The 22,584-nt window shown below is 45.3% G+C and overlaps 1 protein-coding gene across 3 annotated transcripts in view; it reads right to left on the bottom strand.

Moving 5' to 3' along the window:
• Positions 1 to 660: 660 nt before the first annotated feature.
• The window catches only part of STK32B (serine/threonine kinase 32B), a 407,299-nt gene continuing 385,375 nt past the window's right edge, over positions 661 to 22,584 (bottom strand). For all 3 annotated transcript variants that reach the window (XM_070791788.1, XM_070791787.1, XM_070791789.1), the window contains one exon: positions 661 to 2,569. In XM_070791788.1, coding sequence (XP_070647889.1) covers positions 2,431 to 2,569 — 139 coding nt within the window. In that variant the 3' untranslated portion in view covers positions 661 to 2,430. The remainder of the gene's footprint in view (positions 2,570 to 22,584) is intronic.

Here is a 22,584-nt window from a genome sequence, read left to right on the forward strand (position 1 = left end):
AATGCTGCTGCTGCTGCTTCTGATGATGATGATGATGATGGCAATGGGGATGATGACAGTGGTGGTAATGATGGTGATGATGGTGATGACAATGATGATGGTGATGATGCTGCTGCTGCTTCTGATGATGATGATGATGGCAATGGGGATGATGACAGCGGTGGTGATGATGGTGATGATAACGATGATGGTAATGCTGCTGCTGCTGCTTCTGATGATGATGATGATGATGGCAATGGGGATGATGACAGTGGTGGTAATGATGGTGATGATGGTGATGACAATGATGATGGTGATGATGCTGCTGCTGCTTCTGATGATGATGATGATGGCAATGGGGATGATGACAGCGGTGGTGATGATGGTGATGATAATGATGATGATGGTGATGATGATGGTAATAATGATGATGATGGTGATGATAATGATGATGGTGGTGATGATGACAACATGAATTGTGATCAAGTTGGACTGAGCCTTAAATTGCCAAGCTTGGTTTTATTCTGTGGGCAAAGGAAACACACCACTGACTTGATATAAGACCTGATATACTCCCTACCTCCCTGCCCCCCATCTCTTTTGTTTCTTGCTGAATTGGACTCTAAGGGGACATTGCCCATCTCACCCAACCATACATAAGAACAAAGTTGTAAGAAGGAATCTCCAAGAAATAGTTTATTCTGAACAAGGAACAAGGCTGACTTGAACAAAGCCAGGAAATCCAGTGTCTCGGGCTACTTCCAGCTCCTGCCCCTAATTCATGAACTCAGTCCAGTGAGACACCCTCAGTGTAGCCACGGTCGCAGTGAAGAGAGAAGCAGCCCCATTATTTCCTGCAGGGGACAGGATGGTGCCCACAGGGAACAAAGAATGAAAAGTGTACAAAACAGTGGACACGTGGACAATACCATCTAGAAACAGCCTGGGTTCGAAGGAGGAAAACAAAAGACCATTTCTTTCCTTTTTTCAAATAAAAACATAAACCATGTGATATATGAAAATGTCTCTTAAGAAATCTAAGAGGTTTATGATGTAAATAGTGAAAGTTGGATAAAAATAAAAACACAACTGAACTTTTCACAGGACTGTACAGATATCAGAGACTCCAGAAAGATGAGTTCAAAGAATCTAAAACACCAGGCTTGTTTCTACAGAAAACTGACCTGCCCAATGAGTGAAACAAGAAAGTTTCTTAAAATTACATTGATTATGATGTTGACCAAAAACTGCTACAAAGTAGTTTGGGTATATCACACACAGGATCTTAATTAACCTTTTAACAACCCCAGGGGTTAGTTTTTTTAATTCCCATTTTAAAATGAGAAAACTGACACTGAAGTGATTATGTGATTGCCTGAGGTCTTCTGGTTAGTAAACAGCAGGGCTGGATTCCGACCACAGTCCTGATTCCAAGTCTAAGCTTTATTCTGGTTGCTAAAAGCATCTCCCAATTCAAAAACAAAGTGCTCCCTGAACAGATCATCAAGTAGTTTGCTCTTAGCATGAGCCACCATCATCGTAGCGTAAACTTTCTAACTGACTGGTTTATCAGTGTTTATCCTAGTTTATCCTAGTTTATCAGTGTGGAGCAGCCTCCTTGATGGCAATTGGAGATCCTCTTTAAGATGGTGCTGATGAGATGATGTCACCCCTTCCAGGAAAGGAAGCTTGGATGGAGACAGAGACTCGGAGTTCTGCCATGGGGCTGGGTTTTGGGAGGAACTCTGCTGACACTCTTTAGGGGTGACCGACGGTCAGTGACTTGACCTTCTGAATGGGCATCGTCCTGCCATCCCAGCACCAGGGGTGGGGTGGGAGTGGAGACCTGCTGAAATTAAAGATGGGGACAGTAGCAGGCCAACTTAGAACATCAGAAAGACTGGCCTGGCAGAGGAGGCAAAAGAGGACACTTCCGGTTTTGCTCCAGGACTGGGGGATCGTGTTTCCATAGGCAGGGCAAACACATCAGACAAGGGCTGAATTTTCAAAAGTATGCCCTGAAGACCAGGGTAGACCGAATTGCAAAGTTGTGATGGGTCTAGTTGCTTTAGGGGATGGGAGTGCACTCCAAAAAGTAAGGTTCTATTTCGTCTGTATAAATAATGTCATAAATGTCAAAGGTTTTGCATGTCTACTACCCAATTGGATTCTTCCAATAACTTTGTAGTCAGAGGTGGGGCATTGAGCTGTGTGACCCCTTTGACAGATGTGGAAAACTGAGGCACAGAAAGGGCAAGGCTTGTCCACAGATGTGCAGGGAATTAGCTGGGCAGCTTGGACCACAACCAAGGCTCCCCAGCTCTGAGCCCAGGGCCTTCTCTGCATCTGATGTTATTTGGGGTGAGACGGGGACCATCGCGGCACAGAGAGGGGCTTTCGGTGGGCAGGGCAGAGGTGTGTGCAGTCCCGCTGGAAGCCGCAGGTGGTGGCTTAGCTGCTGCAGCCACGAGAACAGGCATGGGCCAGAATGTTGTTGTTACACCCGTCCTGGAGCTTGCCCTGGGCCTGGCTCCCGGCTCGGCCTTCCATGTCCAAGAGCTGGCCGCCCTGCCCCTGCTGCTTCCTCAGCCTGCAAATAAGCACAGCACAGACCCAGTTAGCGATGCGGAGCAGGGGATGTCCAGGCACAGAGGGGAACCAGAGAAATCAAGGAGACTTGCAAGAGCAGAATGCTGTGTCTGGGAGCCCACAGGCAGGGTCCGCACCCAGCTCAGGTGGCTCTGATGAGTTACTCAACCCCCAACGCCTTGGTCTCTTTATCTGTAAAATGGAGATAATAATTCCTACCTCATGTCTCCTTGTGAAATCCACAGGAGATCACGTATATAATTTCCAAGTTTACACAGTAGGTAGAGGGTGAGCCCCACACATCATTCACACGTATTAAGTCCTGAATGCCCACTGGTGGACCAGCCATCATGCCCAGGAGCAGAGGAAGCCCTGGCCAGCAAAACAGTCAGAGTGTCTATCCTCATCAAGTTTACCACCCGACGGGGGAGTTGGATATAAATCAAATTATCTCACAAAGGTAATTATAGGGGAATGGAATGCAGAAGTAGGAAGTCAAGAGATACCTGGAGTAAGGGGCAAATTTGGCCTTGGAGTACAAAAATGAAGCAGGGCAAAGGCTACCAGAGTTTTGCCAAGAGAACGCACTGGTCATAGCAAACACCCTCTTCCAACAACACAAGAGAAGACTCTACACATGGATATCACCAGATGGTCAATACTGAAATCAGATTGATTATATTCTTTGCAGCCAAAGATGGAGAAGCTATATACAGTCAGCAAAAATAAGACCAGGAGTTGACTATGGCTTGGATCATGAACTCCCTATTGCCAAATTCAGACTTAAATTGAAGAAAGTAGGGAAAACCACTAGACCATTCAGGTATGACCTAAATCAAATCCTTTATGATTATACAATGAAAATGACAAACAGATTCAAGAGATTAGATCTGATAGACAGAGTGCCTGAAGGACTATAGGCAAGAGGTTCCTGACACTGTACAGGAGGCAGTGATCAAGACCATCTCCAAGAAAAAGAAATGCAAAAAGGCAAAATGGTTGTCTGAGGAGGCCTTACAAATGGCTGAGAAAAGAAGAGACGCTAAAGGCAAAGGAGAAAAAAGAAAGATATATCCATTTGAATGCAGAGTTCCAAAGAACAGCAAGGAGAGATAAGAAAGCCTTCCTCTGTGATCAGTGCAAAGAAATAGAGGAAAACAATAGAATGGGAAAGACTAGAGATCTCTTCAAGAAAATTAGAGATAACAAGGGAACATTTCATGCAAAGATGGGCTCAATAAAGGACAGAAATGGTAGGGAACTAACAGAAGCAGAAGATATTAAGAAGAGGTGGCAAGAATATACAGAGAACTGTACAAAAAAGATCTTCAAGACCCATATAACTACAATGGTGTGATCATTCACCCAGAGCCAGACATTCTGGAATGCAAAGTCAAGTGGGCCTTAGGAAACATCACTACGACCAAAGCTAGTGGAGGTGATGGAATTCCAGTTGAGGTAACTCAAATCTTAAAAAATGATGCTGTGAAAGTGCTGCACTCAACATGCCAGCAAATTTGGAAAACTCAGCAGTGGCCACAGGACTGGAAAAGATCAGTTTTCATTCCAATCCCAAAGAAAGACAATGCCAAAGATTGTTCAAACTACCACATGATTGCACTCATCTCACACGCTAGCAGAGTTAAAAATTCTCCAAGCCAGGCTTCAATAGTACATGAACTGTGAACTTCCAGATGTTCAAGTTGGATTTAGAAAAGGCAGAGGAACTGGAGATCAAATTGCCAACATCTGTTGGATCACAGAAAAAGTAAGAGAGTTCCAGAAAAACATATACTTCTGCTTTATTGACTACGCCAAAGCCTTTGACTGTGTGGATCACCACAAACTGTGGAAAATTCTTAAAAGAGATGGGAATACCAGACCAACTTACCTGCCTCCTGTGAAATCTGTATGCAGGTCAAGAAGCAAGTTAGAACTGGACATGGAACAACAGACTGGTTCCAAACAGGGAAAGGAGTACGTCAAGGCTGTATATTGTCACCCTGCTTATTTAACTTACATGCAGACTACATCATGGGAAACGCTGGGCTGGTTGAAGCACAAGCTGGAATCAAGATTGCCAGGAGAAATATCAATAACCTCAGATATGCAGATGACACCACCCTTATGGCAGAAAGTGAAAGTGAAGTCGCTCAGTCGTGTCTCTTTGCAACCCCATGGACTATAGTCTATCAGGCTCCTCCGTCCATGGGATTTTCCAGGCAAGAGTGCTGGAGTGGATTGACATTTCCTTCTCCAGGGGATCTTCCTGACCCAGGAATCGAACCCAGGTCTCCGGCATTGCAGGCAGATGCTTTACCCTCTGAGCCACCAGGGAAGCCTGCTGCTGCTGCTAAGTCACTTTAGTTGTGTCCGATTCTGTGTGACCCCATAGATGGCAGCCCACCAGGCTCCCCCATCCCTGGGATTCTCCAGGCAAGAACGCTGGAGTGGGTTGCCATCTCCTTCTCCAATGCATGAAGGTGAAAAGTGAAAGTAAAGTTGCTCAGTCGCGTCCAACCGTCAGCGACCCCATGGACTGCAGCCTTCCAGGCTCCCCGGTCCATGGGATTTTCCAGGCAAGAGTACTGGAGTGGGGTGCCATTGCCAGGGAAGCCTAAGAAGAACTAAATAGCCTCTTGATGAAAGTGAAAGAGGAGAGTGAAAAAGTTGGCTTAAAGCTCAATATTCTGAAAACTAAGATCAGGGCATCTGGTCCCATCACTTCATGGCAAATAGATGGGGAAACATGGAAACAGTGAGAGGCTTTGTTTTGGGGGGCTCTAAAATCACTGCAGATGGTGATTGTAGCCATGAGGTTAAGACACTTGCTCCTTGGAAGGAAAGCTGTGACCAACCCAGACAGCGTATTCAAATACAGAGACATTACTTTGCCAACAAAGGTCTGTCTAGTCAAAGTTTTGTTTTTCCAGTGGTCATGTATGGAAGTGAGAGTTGGACTATAAAGAAAGCTGAGGGCCGAAGAATTGATGCTTTTGAACTGTGGTGTTGGAGAAGACTCTTGAGAGTCCCTTGGACACAAGGAGATCCAACCAGTCAATTGTAAAGGAAATCAGTCCTGAATATTCATTGGAAGGACTGATGCTGAAGCTGAAACTCTAATACTTTGTCACCTGATGGGAAGAACTGACTCATTTGAAAAGACCCTGATGCTGGGAAAGATTGAGGGCAGGAGGAGAAGGGGACAACAGAGGATGAGATGGTTGGATGGCAACACTGATTTGATGGACATGAGTTTGAGCAAGCTCTGGGAGTTGGTGATGGACAGGCAAGCCTGGTGTGCTACAGTCTATGGGGTCTCAAAGAGTCAGACAGGACTGAGCGACTGAACTGAACTGATCTCACAAAGAAATACCTGAACAGATGAGCACCCAGACTTACAATATACTCCACGACAAACAGTGTTGAGGGAGTTTAATTCTTTAAAAAAATTTTTTTATTGAAGTATAATTGATTTGCGTTATGTTAGTTTCTGGGTCCAGTAAAGTGACTCGGTTGTATATCTCTACATGTCTATTTATATGTTTGTTTTCATATTCTTTTCCATTGTGGCTTATTACAGGATATTGAATACAGCTGCCCTTGTCATTTAATTTTATGTATAGTAGTTTACATCTGCTAATCCCAGACTCCTAATTTATCCCTCCTCCCTTCCTTCACCCTTTGGTAACCATACGTTTATTTTCTTTGCTTTTTTTTTTTGTTTCATATATGATATTATACATGTTTCAATGCCATTCTCCCAAATCATCCCACCCTCTCCCTCTCCCAGAGTCCAAAAGACTGTTCTATACATCTGTGTCTCTTTTCCTTTCTCACATACAGGGTTATCATTACCATCTTTCTAAATTCCATATATATGCATTAGTATACTGTATTGGTGTTTTTCTTTATGGCTTACTTCACCCTGTATAATAGGCTCCAGTTTCATCCACCAACTGATTCAAATGTATTCTTTTTAATGGCTGAGTAATACTCCATTGTGTATGTGTACCACAGCTTTCTTATCCATTCATCTGCTGATGGACATCTAGGTTGCTTCCATGTCCTGGCTATTATAAATAGTACTGCGATGAACATTGGGGTACATGAATGAAACTAGAACACTTTCTAACACCATACATAAAAATAAACTCAAAATGGATTAAAGATCTAAATGTAAGACCAGAAACTATAAAGCTCCTAGAGGAGAACATAGGCAAAACACTCTCTGACATAAATCACAGCAGGATCCTCTATGACCCACCTCCCAGAATATTGGAAATAAAAGCAAAAATAAACAAATGGGACCTAATTAAACTTAAAATCTTCTGTACAACAAAGGAAACTATAAGCAAGGTGAAAAGACAGACTTCAGAATGGGAGAAAATAATAGCAAATGAAGCAACTGACAAACAACTAATCTCAAAAATATACAAGCAACACCTGCAGCTCAATTCCAGAAAAATAAATGACCCAATCAAAAAATGGGCCAAAGAACTAGACATTTCTCCAAAGAAGACATACAGATGGCTAACAAGCACATGAAAAGATGCTCAACATCACTTATTATCAGAGAAATGCAAATCAAAACCACAATGAGGTACCATTTCATTCTGCCATCCAAAAGTCTACAAGCAATAAATGCTAGAGAGGGTGTAGAGAAAAGGGAACCCTCTTACACTGTTGGTGGGAATGCAAACTAGTACAGCCACTATGGAGAAGAGTGTGGAGATTCCTTACAAAACTGGAAATAGAACTGCCATACGACCCAGCAATCCCACTGCTGGGCATACACACCGAGGAAACCAGAATTGAAAGAGACACGTGTACCCCAATGTTCATAAGTTTATTTTCTATGTGAGTCTGTTTCCATTTTGTAAATAAATTCATCTGTATCATATTTTAGATTTCACGTATAAGTCATATCATATGATATTTGTCTTTCTCTGTTTACGTTTCTTCACTAAGCATGATAATCTCTAGGTCCATCCATATTGCTGCAAATGGCATTTTCATTCTTTTTTATGGTTGAGCAATGCTGCATCTTCTTTATCCGCTCATCTGTTGATAGACATTTAGGCTGCTTTTGTGTCTTACCTATTGTAAGTAGTGCTGCTATGAACACTGGGGTGCCAGGTTTTCTCTGGATATGTACGCAGGAGTGGGATTGCTAGCTCATATGGCAACTCTTTAGTTTTTAAGGCTCCTCCTTAAAAATAGTGGCTGCAGCAATTTACCTTGAGGGAGCAGGGATGTGAACACTGCATTTCCTAACAGCTGGCCACCCGGCTGCTTTCCACGTGATTGTGGAGGTCAACATCCTTCCCTTTCTGATCTCATCAAGTTCAGGATCATGCCCTAAACCACAGCTGTCATGACGTGTAGATGGTTAGGCCAAAACATGAAGCTGAGACATTTAGGGAGGCAGTGAGAAGTCTGAGACCAGGGAAGAGCTCAGCTCAAACCCTGGATCTCAACACCAGCCACTTGAGTCAAGGGGTCAAGCTGTCTATCTTGGGAGCCTCAGTTTCCCGATCTATCACTGGGGACTATATCACTTACTCAGCAGGAGGCTAAAGGGAATCAGAGAGGATGGGCACGAAATATCTAGTACAGAGCAGGAAATAATCATATTACTAGAGTTCTACCTTGTTCTGAAAGACACAGGTTTCAGCCGGAATATATCCTTTACATCAGTATGTTCTGTCAGATGGAGTGCAGGCCTACAGCTTGATTTAAACGAAAGAGCTGTTTCACCCAACAAACTTCTGTGCGTGCTCGTCACATGCAGAGAACTGTGGAGGACCCTCAGGTGAACACATACACAGCCTCAGATGGATCTCAGTTTGTGTGTGTGTATGTGTATGGTGGGGATGCTGTGTGTGTGTGTGTGTGTGTGATGGGGATGCTGTATGTGTGTGTGTATGATGAGGATGCTGTATGTGTGTGTGTATGGTGGAGATGCTCTGTGTATATTATGGGGATGCTGTATATGTGTGTGTGTGTGTGTACACATACATGTGGTGTGGATGCTGTATGTGTGTGTGTGTATGGTGGGGATGCTGTGTGTGTGTGTGTGTGTGTGTGTGTGTGTGTGATGGGGATGCTCTGTGTGTGTGTGTGTATGTGTATTATGGGGATGGTGTGTGTGTGTGTGTATGTGTGTGTATTATGGGGATGCTGTATGTGTGTGTGTGTATGGTGGGGATGCTGTGTGTGTGTGATGGGGATGCTGTGTGTGTGTGTGTGTGTGTGTGTGTGTGTATTATGGGGATGCTGTATATGTGTGTGTGTGTGTACACATACATGTGGTGTGGATGCTATATGTGTGTGTGTGTATGGTGGAGATGCTCTGTGTATATTATGGGGATGCTGTATATGTGTGTGTGTGTGTGTGTACACATACATGTGGTGTGGATGCTGTATGTGTGTGTGTGTATGGTGGGGATGCTGTGTGTGTGTGTGTGTGTGTATTATGGGGATGCTGTATATGTGTGTGTGTGTGTACACATACATGTGGTATGGATACTGTATGTGTGTGTGTGTATGATGGGGATGCTGTATGTGTGTGTGATGGGGATGCTGTGTGTGTGTGTGTGTGTGTGTATTATGGGGATGCTGTATATGTGTGTGTGTGTGTACACATACATGTGGTGTGGATGCTGTATGTGTGTGTGTGTATTATGGGGATGCTGTGTGTGTGTGTGTGTGATGGGGATGCTGTGTGTGTGTGTGTGTGTGTGTATGATGGTGATGCTGTGTGTGTGTGTATTATGGGGATGCTGTATGTGTGTGTGTGTATGATGGGGATGCTGTGTGTGGTGGGGATGCTCTGTATGTGTGTGTGTGTGTATCATGGGGATGCTGTGTGTGATGGGGATGCTGTGTGTGTGTGTGTGTGTGTGTGTGTGTGTGGTGGGGACACCTAGTGTTTGGAACCATGCTAGTATTTGAGCAAGTCCTCCAGCCAATGCTGAAACATCAGCAGCAACACAGCAGTTTATAAGATAGGGAACTTGGTGGCTATTGCTTCCTGTCCTTTGTCTACTTGCAGGACCCAGGACCAGGTGTGCAGTCCACCTGCCTCTGAGGCTTGCAGCCCTCCAGGTGGGACAACTGGGGAAGGCAGGCAGGATAAAACACATCATCCTAGTGGAGGAGGGGTCAGGACCAAAGGGACAGAGCTGGGATCTAAAGGACAAAGTGGGCAAGGAGGGGAGAATCTATGGGGAGGGAGGAGGGTGGTCGGATTTCATCTGCAAGGCTGGGATTGTCTGAGAATCTTGCTCCTGTTTTCTTATTCCCTCCCCTTCATTCAGAGAGACTCTCTCAGGCATCTCTGGAGAGAAAATCAGATCAGAAATAGGGAAAACTCAAATGACAAGAAACCTATGGAAGTGAAAAGGAAATTGTTTTACTTACAAAGTAGGACATCGCTATTTGGTTCACATCTGTAATATTGCATAATTCTCTAGGTATATTGCAAGATAAAGATGAATGCCATTAAGATTTTCTTTTAAATGCCCAAACATAGCTTAGATAGCATTACTATCTCTAGACTTCTGTACTCTCTGATTATAATGCAAAATAAAGCTTCAAAAGCTGCATAATAAAGAGTGGAACATATGGAAGAGGGAGCCCCAGTAAGGGAGAGATGGAGTCAGAAGTCTTGTGTAGATCAAGGAAGGCTTCCTGCAGGAGGCAGCTTTTGAGCTGGGCTTTAAGGATTGATGTGGAATGTGGGTAGCTGGAGGGAGGGAAGAAATTTGAAATAAAAGGACACCAGTGCAGTAAGGCACAGAAAGTAAAAAAAAAAAAAAAAAAATCCAGGATGGATCAGTCTTTTTTGGAGCTATGTAATTTCAGCAACTTCAGCTCCTCCTCTTGGACAGAGCTGTTTTAAAGAGAACTGGCTGTTTCAAGTCTCCCCTCTTCTATGGAGGGTTGTATGTGGAACAATATGACCTGAGTGCTGGGGGCTTCGAACAGTAAGTAAATGAGACGTGAGTCATGCCGCTTGCAACTTACCACCAGGCTCAGTGTGAGATGAGGAGACAGAACCAAAAAGGAAGAACCCTCTCTAGACACCCACCCATCCCCCTACAGGCTTACAGAACTGGATTCTGATCTAGTTCTTCGAGGCTCCAAAGCCTGCCTTCTTCTCTCTGCATCTACAGTCCTGCCCACCTACCAACTATTCACCATCCATCTACCCATCCACTTTCTCTTCACCTATCATATATTCTACTCCACCCTTCCATCCATCCATCATCCACCCATATGTTCAATTATCTGTTCCACCCCACCCCTACGTGTCCACTCCTACTCACTGTGTCCCCCCTCCATCCACTTACTTACTCACCTACCCATCCATGCACCTCCTATATAGAAATCTATCTCATCCATTCATTATCCATCCATTCATCAATACATCCCTCCATCCACCCATCTGCTCATCATCCATCTACTGACTCACCTGTCCCTCAATTCACTATCCACCCTATCCATTGATTGCCCCCAGAGACTCCCTATTTACCCATCCACCCACACAGCTACCTCCCATCTGTCACCTTTTCATTTACTATCCATCCACCCATCTATCCATCCACCACCCTTCTGCCTATTCATTCATCCATCTACTCCCATATTTCCATTCATCTGATCAATCATCTGATCCACCTATTACTTCCATATCCTTCCACTCATTCTTTCCACCAGCTATGAGTATGCCAGGCTCACAGTTGAGGCCTGGGGAACACAACAGAGAGCAAACAGTGAATGTTCACTGTGATGAAGCCTCTGCCAGAGGAGGCAGTATGGCCCGGCATCCAGGGCCTGGGCTTAGAGCCAGGCTATCTCGTTCTGTCTCTGAGTCTGCCACTTACTAGCCATGTGACTTTGGGAGGCTGGATTCCAACTCAGGTCTGTCTGTCTCCAAGGCCCCTGCTCTTTCCACTGAATCTCATGCCTTTCAATCCGGATCTGGGAGGAGACAGCGTGGAATGATTTTGCCATGCTCTGAAGAAATTAGAAAGGCTCTGCTGCTGCTGCTGCTAAGTCACTTCAGTCGTGTCTGACTCTGTGTGACCCCATAGAGGCAGCCCACCAGGCTCCCCCGTCCCTGGGATTCTCCAGGCAAGAACACAGGAGTGGGTTGCCATTTCCTTCTCCATAGAAAGGCTCAGTTTGCTTAAATAGAAACCCAGGAACCAAGACAATGATGTGAAACCATATGGTTGGTCCCAAGAGCTCACTTCCATGACTAGCCCAGAGCCCAGTTATCTATATTTCAGGAGGAAATGAAAAAGGATTTTACATATCTTAGTAGATGTAGCCCAAGTCTACTGATACAAATTGGCTAGTTATCTCTGCAATGGCAGGAACATTTAATTTTCTCAGCCAACTTTATCAAATTAATTGTCAGTTTTGTGACCAGAATTCTGAGTGATGGATGTGAATGCTCTCAACGTCCCGAACTCAAACATTAATTGTCAGAAGGAAGTGCTCTGTGATGGAGACCCTCGATTAATGAGAACAGGACATATTAAAATTCATCGTAATATGGGCTGGAGGCATTTTTCAAAGGCAAAGCACTACACAGGACGAAAAGAAAATGGTTAGCAATCAAAGTAATTTCAAACCAAGCTCTTTCACACCCCGAGGATGCAGTCAGATTAACACCAACATTGATCTACAGCCTCAAATCCAAGATACAGCCTGGCTCCCTGGTTCAGACTGACCAGCTTTCCTTTGTGCTGGGTGCTTCAAAAAGGAAAACACTTCAAGTACTGTCACACCTATTCATATCATTTCACTGGTTATATGCGTCCAGAACCGTGTGGCATCTTGGAGTGGCCGTGTGGCGTGGTGGGAGAATGCAGGCTTTGGAATCATACAGAATTCAATCAGGATCCCAGCTTTGCTGTGAGTGGCTGAGGGACCTGGGGGAACTCACCCAACTTCCTGAAGCCTCTCGTTCCTCGCCTGTAACACCCCCACAACACCACCTCTTTAATGAAGGTGAACAATGCATAGTATCTACCTGCCTGTAACAGGCACTTTATAAAGGGCAGGGATTTTTATGATGATGACTGCAGTGTGGATGTGTGATGCATGTACTCAGTCGTGTCTGATTCTTTGCAATCCCATGGACTGTAGCCCACCAGGCTTTTCTGTCCATGGAATTCTCCAGGCAAGAATACTGAAGTGCATTGCCATTTCCTCCTCCAAAGGATCTTCCCAACCTGGGGATTGAATCTGCTTTTTTTTTTTTTTTTTGCCTCCTGCATTGGCAGGCAGATTCTTTACCACTAAGCCACCTTTCTTTGTTACTGATTGCAGTGTGGGGATACTCCCATTTCACAGATGGAGAAACAGGATCAGTAAGTCAAGTTTAACTTCCTGTGTTAGTTCTGATGAATGTCTCCCAGCAAGAAGGTCCCCACAGATGGTTCCATTCTAGGGGATCAAGGAGGGAGACACAGAAAAGTGCAGGGTACTGGAATGGGGTGATATAGAGTGGCTGAAGGTCAGGACCCAGCCATGGGTGAGACAGGCAACAGGCTCAGGTGGGGGAATCCAGTTGCACAAGTCACGGTGGGACCCAGGGGGGGTCTGCAAACCAGGAAAGGCTGGGCATGGAACTGGTGCCTGGAACTGGGTCTCCAACCTGGTTGCTGGTCGCCCCTCCTCTGGGAAAGGGCCACGGCGTGCCATTTGTGACCTTGCATCAGCCGGCCGGGGGCAGGTGCACAGACAGTCTGTGCTGGAAAGCTGGGCAGGTGGAGGCAGGAATAAACGCCCAGCCAGGTTTCTACTGCTCATCAGCTGCCTGTTTGCACAGGTTGGCAGGCTCTGTCTCAACACACTGAGGGGGAAAGGAAGCCAATCCCAACCGAATGGAGTAACAGCGTATCCTCGCTGGACAAGAATTCATGACCACTGGCAGAACTGGTGAGCTCACAGACCTTGTGGATGACAGTTTGCATGAGTCAAATTGGAGCTCTATCTCTTGTGGCCAAGGGAGTTGAGATAGGTTGCTGTTTTGTGTGTATATGTAAGTGTTGGTTTAAAAATTAAGGCACAATGATGTCTGATATGGCACTTAATTGATACAGTACTATATTGGCCTGGTAATTTTGTGTATAATAAATATTACTAGTAAATATTTGGGCAGTGCTGACTGATCGTGTAGGAAGGGTGTTAAGTGCTTAACATTTGTTCATTCACTGGTCCATACAACAGTCTTTCATACAGGGTAGGTTTTAACACCCTCTTCCCTGGTGGCTCAGACAGTACAGAATCTGTCTGCAACGTGGGAGACCCGGGTTTGATCCCTGGGTTGGGAAGATCCCCTGGAGAAGGGAATGGCTACCTCCACTCCAGTATTTTGGCCTGGAGAATTCCACAGACAGAGGAGCCTGGCAGGCTATAGGTCATGGGGTTGCGAAGAGTTGGACACAACTGAGCAATTTTCACTTTCACCACTTTACAGATGAGGAAACTGAGGCACTAGTGTGAGGTCCGAGGTCGCAAAGCAAACATGGATCAGGATTCAAAACCAGGCAGTCTGATTCCAGAGGCTACGCTCTTAGCTATTATGTATACTGCCTGTCCACAGTTAATAAAAACCAAAGAGTCAAAGTTACTGGAAAGTTCTGGAAGAGCATGCACCAACTTGAAGAAGAGTTGTCTGTTTGGGGATAGAAGGTGGATATTGAAGAGAAGGGATTTGGTTTAGGTCATACCTGAATGGTCTAGTGGTTTTCCCTACTTTCTTCAATTTAAGTCTGAATTTGGCAATACGGAGTTTATGGTCTGAGCCACAGTCAGCTCCTGGTCTTGTTTTTGCTGACTGTATAGAGCTTCTCTATCTTTGGCTGCAAAGAATATAATCAATCTGATTTCAGTGTTGACCACCTGGTGATGTCCATGTATAGAGTCTTCTCTTGTGTTGTTAGAAGAGGGTGTTTGTTATGACCAGTGTATTTTCTTGGCAAAACTCTATTAGTCTTTGCCCTGCTTCATTCCGTATTGCAAGGCCAAATTTGCCTGTTACTCCAGGTGTTTCTTGACTTCCTACTTTTGCATTCCAGTCCCCTATAATGAAAAGGACATCTTTTTGGGGTGTTAGTTCTAAAAGGTCTTGTAGGTCTTCATAGAACCGTTCAACTTCAGCTTCTTCAGCATTACTGGTTGGGGCATAGACTTGGATTACTGTGATATTGAACAGTTTGCCTTGGAAACGAACAGAGATCATTCTGTCATTTTTGAGATTGCATCCAAGTACTGCATTTTTGACTCTTTTGTTGACCATGATGGCCACTCCATTTCTTCTGAGGGATTCCTGTCTGCAGTAGAACAGTGTCCGCAGTAGAACAGTAGTACAGTGGAAGTGAGAAATAGATTTAAGGGCCTGGATCTGATAGACAGAGTGCCTGATGAGCTATGGAATGAGGTTCATGGCATTGTACAGGAGACAGGGATCAAGACCATCCCCATGGAAAAGAAATGAAAAAAGCAAAATGGCTGTCTGGGGAGGCCTTACAAATAGCTGTAAAAAGAAGAGAAGCGAAAAGCAAAGGAGAAAAGGAAAGATATAAACATCTGAATGCAGAGTTCCAAAGAATATCAAGAAGAGATAAGAAAGCCTTCTTCAGCGATCAATGCAAAGAAATAGAGGAAAACAACAGAATGGGAAAGACTAGAGATCTCTTCAAGAAAATCAGAGATACCAAAGGAACATTTCATGCAAAGATGGGCTCGATAAAGGACAGAAATGGTATGAACCTAACAGAAGCAGAAGATATTAAGAAGAGGTGGCAAGAATACACAGAAGAACTGTACACAAAAGATCTTCACAACCCAGATAATCACGATGGTGTGATCACTGACCTAGAGCCAGACATCCTGGAATATGAAGTCAAGTGGGCCTTAGAAAGCATCACTATGAACAAAGCTAGTGGAGGTGATGGAATTCCAGTTGAGCTATTCCAAATCCTGAAAGATGATGCTGTGAAAGTGCTGCACTCAATATACCAGCAAATTTGGAAAACTCAGCAGTGGCCACAGGACTGGAAAAGGTCAGTTTTCATTCCAATCCCAAAGAAAGGCAATGCCAAAGAATACTCAAACTACCGCACAATTGCACTCATCTCACATGCTAGTAAAGTAATGCTCAAAATTCTCCAAGCCAGGCTTCAGCAATATGTGAACCGTGAACTTCCTGATGTTCAAGCTGATTTTAGAAAAGGCAGAAGAACCAGAGATCAAATTGCCAACATCTGCTGCATCATCAAAAAAGCAAGAGAGTTCCAGAAAAACATCTATTTCTGCTTTATTGACTATGCCAAGGCCTCTGACTGTGTGGATCACAATAAATTGTGGAAAATTCTGAAAGAGGTGGGAATACCAGACCACCTGATCTACCTCTTGAGAAATTTGTATGCAGGTCAGGAAGCAACAGTTAGAACTGGACATGGAACAACAGACTGGTTCCAAATAGGGAAAGGAGTACATCAAGGCTGTATAGAGTCACCCTGCTTATTTAACTTATATGCAGAGTACATCATGAGAAACGCTGGACTGGAAGAAGCACAAGCTGGAATCAAGATTGCCGGGAGAAATATCAATAACCTCAGGTATGCAGATGACACCACCCTTATGGCAGAAAGTGAAGAGGAACTAAAAGGCCTCTTGATGAAGGTGAAAGAGGAGAGTGGAAAAGTTGGCTTAAAGCTCAACATTCAGAAAACGAAGATCATGGCATCGGGTCCCATCACTTCGTGGGAAATAGATGGGGAAACAGTGGAAACAGTGTCAGACTATATTTTTCTGGGCTCCAAAATCACTGCAGATGGTGACTTCAGCCATGAAATTAAAAGACGCTTACTCCTTGGAAGGAAAGTTATGACCAACCTAGATAGCATATTCAAAAGCAGAGACATTACTTTGCCCACAAAGGTTTGTCTAGTCAGGGCTATGGTTTTTCCTGTGGTCATGTATGGATGTGAGAGTTGGACTGTGAAGAAGGCTGAGCACCGAAGAATTGATGCTTTTGAACTGTGGTATTGGAGAAGACTCTTGAGAGTCCCTTGGACTGCAAGGAGATCCAACCAGTCCATTCTAAAGGAGATCAGCCCTGGGATTTCTTTGGAAGGAATGACGCTAAAGCTGAAACTCCAGTACTTTGGCCACCTCATGCGAAGAGTTGACTCCTTGGAAAAGACTCTGATGCTGGGAGGGATTGGGGGCAAGAGGAGAAGGGGACGACAGAGGATGAGATGGCTGGATGGCATCACTGACTCGATGGACATGAGTCTGAGTGAACTCTGGGAGTTGGTGATGGACAGGGAGGCCTGGCGTGCTGTGATTCATGGGGTCGCAAAGAGTCGGACACGACTGAGCGACTGATCTGATCTGATCTGATTGAAGAGAAGCAAGCAGTCACCTGGTCTAATTGTTTGCACACTGCAAGAATCCCTTCTCTAGCATCCCTTGCACAGAGCCAGCCCATCTTAACCCAAACCCCACTGCCCTCCTCCCCAGATTGTCCACTTCACTTGGGAACTGCTCAAATGCTTATAAACTTTTCCTTTGCATAGAATTGCAACTGAGAAATCCGTGGCCTGATAGGTCCTCCCCACTGGCCTTTGGTGCACTTCCTGGAATTATTCAGATGATTATAATTTTTCTCTCTCTAGGGATATACCTTCAATTCTTAGGAGCCCCCAAACTAACCACCTTTCACTGTCCCCCAGATTCACCCCACCCCACTCTCCACCTGCTCTCCAGCCTGTGAGTCTGACTTGTAGGAACTGTATCAAAAACTCCTAAGCACTTTGGGCTTCCAGGGGTTGACCGCTCAGGAGCCCTGGCAGAAATTAGAAGGAGCAAGGGCATTAAGTCCCCAGTCCCCTTCCTGTACTGGCCCCTGGGGCTACTGGGAACCTTGGAAGGTCACTTCTCCAATCGAGGGAGCCTTCTGGATGGCCTCCCTCTCATCTCTTCAACCTCCCAGTGGGAACACCTTGCCTTCTCTGAAGCCCCAGTTTACTTACTGCACAAGCCTCTATGACGTCCTTATAGCCACACCTTTGTAAAGGGTCCTCTGTAGATAAATTATCCTTGGAGAGTGTCTCCTCTGCAACTGTGACTGATACAACATCATTTCTAGTTCCTCATGAGATGTCTTTTCCTTAAGTAAAAGCTCAGTATAACTGTCTGTTCTACTTTCAAATCTTATCACTTATTGGGAAGATCACCTTGTATGCAACACTTATCTTGCAAATTCAATAAGAGCCTTTGGCCAGAAGCATTAAAATTCTATTTTATCTCCTATTGCCTGAAGCAAAACCTATTTGAGGAAGTCTGAGGATGGAGTCAGCTGCACCTTGGGTGTGATATAGCAGAAAGGAGAGGATTATCTTACTAAGCATCCTCTTTCCCCTTTTGCAAACAGATGAGCTCTGGGGGAAATAGAAGGGATGGCACCCTCAAGTTTCTGAGTGATAGGGACTGAGACTTGTTGAGTTCATTCTTACTCAACACCTCCTCATTTAATACCTACACCACCCTTCCAGATAAAGTTGGGCAAATGACTCCTTCTCTGTAGATGTCATGCGTGTGTGCTAAGTCACTTCAGTTGTGTCTGATTCTTTGTGACCCCATGAACTGTAGCCCACTGGGCTCTTCTGTCATTGGGATTCTCCAGGCAAAAATACTGGAGTGGGTTGCCATGCCCTCCCCCAGGGGATCTTCCTGACCCAGGGATCAAACCTGCGTCTCTTGTGTCTCCTGCATTGTAGGCAGATTCTTTACCATTGAGCCACCAGGAAGTCCTCTGTAGATGTCAATACTTACAAATCAAGGTTGTGGTGAGGATTTATTTTAGATAAAATGTAAATGTGTATAAAGCATCAAGCACAGTGCATGGTATGTAACAGGCTTTCAATATTCTAAAAAATGATAACCTATTTCACTTAACTGGCTAGCAATGAGATTTCCATATGTAACAGGGAGAAAATTAGACCACCACCACCAACAACAACATTTACTCTAAAACAGATCACTGGATCCTATTTATAGCTTTCAAATTTACACATAGCCTTATTTCACATAGGATTAAATAAGGCCTATAAATATTCATATAAAAATTAGGGTACCTCTTTTTGACTAGAGAAATCTGATGCAAGGAAAAGTAAAGATAGGTCTTTAAATGAGTTAAATCTGAGCAGACCAATGACCATATGTGCTTTAGAGCAACATGATACAGGGTTGCATACAGTTGAGGCAATTTGTCAGGGTCTGTGTGTCTCCTTAACTCACTCAAGTATTCTTGCCTAGAGAATCCTGTGGACAGAGGAGCCTGGTGGGCTGTGGTCTATGGGGTTACACAGAGTTGGACACGACTGAAGCGACTTAGCATGCATGCATGCATTGGAGAAGGAAATGGCAACCCAGTGCAGTATTCTTGACTGGAGAATCCCTAGGACGGAGGAGCCTGGTGGGCTGCCATCTATGGGGTTGCACAGAGTCGGACACTACTGAAGCGACTTAGCAGCAGCAGCAGCAGCAGTGTGTCTCCTTTGGCCAACTGAAAACTGGCCATGTTTTATTTTCTGTGGCTGAGATGGATATGTCAGGATCAGTTACCCTTTTTAACCCAGCTGCAATTTCCTCTGACTGAGACCCCAGCGAAGAGGACTGCTGCTGCTGCTAAGTCACTTCAGTCGTGTCTGACTCTGTGTGACCCCATAGACGGCAGCCCACCAGGCTCCCCCGTCCCTGGGATTCTCCAGGCAAGAACACTGGAGTGGGTTGCCATTTCCTTCTCCAATGCAAGAAAGTGAAAAGTAAAAGTGAAGTCGCTTAGTCATGTCCGACTCTTAGCGACCCCATGGACTGCAGCCTACCAGGCTCCTCCATCCATGGGATTTTCCAGGCAAGAGTACTGGAGTGGAGAGGGCCCTGATTCCTGTGTGATTTCTTGATTTTGAGTTTTCATGGAACTAGAGTTTCCCTCCGGTCACTTTCATCTGGGGCTGAAATTCCTCCCGCGGTTTCAGGCCATGGAGTTGATTTCCCCTGGCCGTTTCCTTGTGTTTGGAAAGATGCCACTCTGCTTCCCATTCAGTCGCCTGGCCCCTCTCTCCACTCTCCCTTAGACACATCACTGCAGTTATGCTTTTATCAGTTTCTCTGACCGTGAAACAGGCAGGAAGACACTCACGGATAGACCTGCGATGAGAACTGGGTGAGAAAGTGGCTGCAGGGCCCCATCCCCACCCTGAGCTCAACACACCACAGGTGCTCTCAACTGTCAGCTGCTGTTCCCTTTCTCCTGCTCCTGTGAAATCGAGGTTTGCACCACACTGGGAACCTCAAACTGGAGAGAATGTCAGTGCACTGGCCTTGATTTCAGAGGCTGGATTCTCAGAGTCGGCCTCTTCCTAGCACGGAAGTTAGAAGGAGGGTGCCCGAGGAAAGGTTTTCCCCGTTTTATAGACATATCTGGGAAAAGTGGCTCTAACTCTGTCCCTCCTTCCCTGTGGGTTGTTGAAGAGCTGAGAAGGATGTCAAGGTTTTCTGTGAGTGACACAGACCTTGGTCAAGTCATGGAGTCACTGATGCACAGCCCAGCCTTTATTGACACACTTATGGATCCTGAGGCTTCCAGAGAAGCTGGAACCCCACCAGGCTGGCCACCGAGAGAAGCAGAGCCAGGACCTGCAATGTCCACTCCATTCCCAAGCCTGAGATGAGTTATCCTCATACCTCCTTGCCACCAGTTCCCAGAGGCTCCAGGCCAAAATGGAAGGTCCCTATCTATCTGCTGGGAAATTCCAAGGAGGCCGCATGGGCAGATGAAGCCAGCGAACTTTGAATATACTGTGATTCATATTAATTTGTATCATCTGGGCCACCAGATGCAAAGAGTTGACTCATTGGAAAAGACTCTGATCTGGGAAAGATTGAAGGCAGGAGAAGGAGGAGACAGAGGATGGGATGGTTGGATAGCATCATTGACTCAAAGGACATGGATTTGAACAAACTACAGGAGATAGTGAAAGACAGGGAAGCCTGGTGTGCTGCAGTCCATAGGGTCGCAAAGAGTAGGACACGACTGAACAAATAACACTTTCATTACACTTTGGGCTCTGGAGCTAGACTGCCTCCTTATACTCCCCTCCCTCCCTGCTATCTCTTGGCCATGTGCCCGCCACCTGCTTTATGCCTACCCTTCTCCAGCTGCAAAATGAGGCAATAAAAGTAGCTGGCTCACAGGATGGATGTACAGACTAAATGTCATACAGCGAGTGCCCTATAAAAATGAAGCCTAATAACATCAGCTCCCTGCAAGTCAGGGCCCCACAGGACGCACTGGAGAGAACCCCAAATACACCACTGCAGAAAGTAACCCCTTCCTTCATCTCACAGAGCTTGTTCTACCAGACAGTGAGCCCCATGGGAACAGGGACTTTGCTCCCATTCTATCCCCAGTACCCCACCCAGTGGGGATGTGGAATAAGCACCTGCTGGACACCTGGATGAAAGCATATGTAGCAGAAAGAGCCCAGAATCCAGTGGATGGAAGATCAGATTTCAGGTCCTTCATGTTACAATTAAGAGCTGCAAGAGCTCAGGAGGAAGAAGGAGGAGGAGGAGGAGGAGTACCTTAGAAAATGTGATGGGTAGGGGTTTGAGCAATGGTTCTCAAGCGGGGGCGATCTGCCTCCCAGGTAAAGTTTGGGGCCATTTTTGGTGTCATAGCTATGGAGGTGCTATGGATATCTAATGAGTAAAAGGTCACAGATTCTGCTAAACCTCTTACAATGTATAGAACTGTCCCCACATCAAAGAATTGATGTCAAGAGTCATCAAATGGCAATAGAGCTGAGGTTGAGTAGCCCTGGATTAAGGAAACATGATATAAAACCCATAAAATCACATACAGTCATTATTAATAGTATTACTAAATATAGCATGTGCAGTATTTGATTATTAAAATGTAACGTTTTCAAGGGCTCCAAAGGTAGCTTTAGTATGATTTTAAATGTTTAAGTTCTTTACAAGATGAAGCAGATAGAAAATTCCTTTCTCATCAGGGGCTTCTTATACTGCAAAGCTTTGTCAACTGCTATTGAAAAGACCTTTTGGAAAAATCACCCCTGCTCTGATCTTTGGCTAAAATTGGAAGACAAGCCCCATGGTGCATTTCTCAAACTAATGGAAGCTCAGCTGCCTGGGTCCTTGGAAGCCCGGACCAGTCCCTGGAACCAGATGCTCCACCTCACTCAGTGGCCTTTTGCCAGCTGAGACCATGATCCATTAATAACTGTGTTTCCAGAAAATTAGGTAGTGCTAATTTTAATTTTGTTCTGTGTCTAGAAAGTGAGGTCCAGAGAAGTCAGACCTAGGGCATCTCCTCGACGTTTGCACAGTGGTCCAAGCAAGTCTGTGTCCCAATCTGTACCCTTTAGGCCTCAAGCATCCTGAGGTCATAGGTCCTGCTATATCCACTTCTGTGTCCCCAGGTACCAGTCCAGGATTATGATGCATCTTTCAAAGGACCAATGAGAATCTTCCATGGGAGCTGATGCAATAGGTGCCCAGCTCATGTCCTCCTTAAAGCCTAGGACAGTAGTCCCATGACGCAGGGGGACCTTTGCTCTGCCCAAGAGCTTCTTCTGGTTGAGGAAGCACACCTGACCATGCAAGAGGCAGGTGGCTGTGCAGGGTGTTTGTGTCTTTAGTGGCATCCTTCAACACATGAGGGCTCAAAGTTGCAGATGAATGATTCAAGGCAAAGGAGGAAGAGGACTAGAGGGTCTGCCATGTCTGTCCATCACCGACGTCATCTTGGGCCCATTCAGTTCCTCCTGTCCTTCCACTAACCCTACCTAGGACTGTGCTGTGCAATAAGTCTCTTCTCCATTGTCAGTGGATTTGTAAAGAATGTGTGTGTGGGTGCTCATTTGTGTCCCACTCTTTGTGACCCCATGGACTGTAGCC

The sequence above is a fragment of the Bos indicus genome, chromosome 6 (genome assembly GCF_029378745.1).
Source record: "Bos indicus isolate NIAB-ARS_2022 breed Sahiwal x Tharparkar chromosome 6, NIAB-ARS_B.indTharparkar_mat_pri_1.0, whole genome shotgun sequence".
NCBI classification, from domain to species: Eukaryota; Metazoa; Chordata; class Mammalia; order Artiodactyla; family Bovidae; genus Bos; species Bos indicus.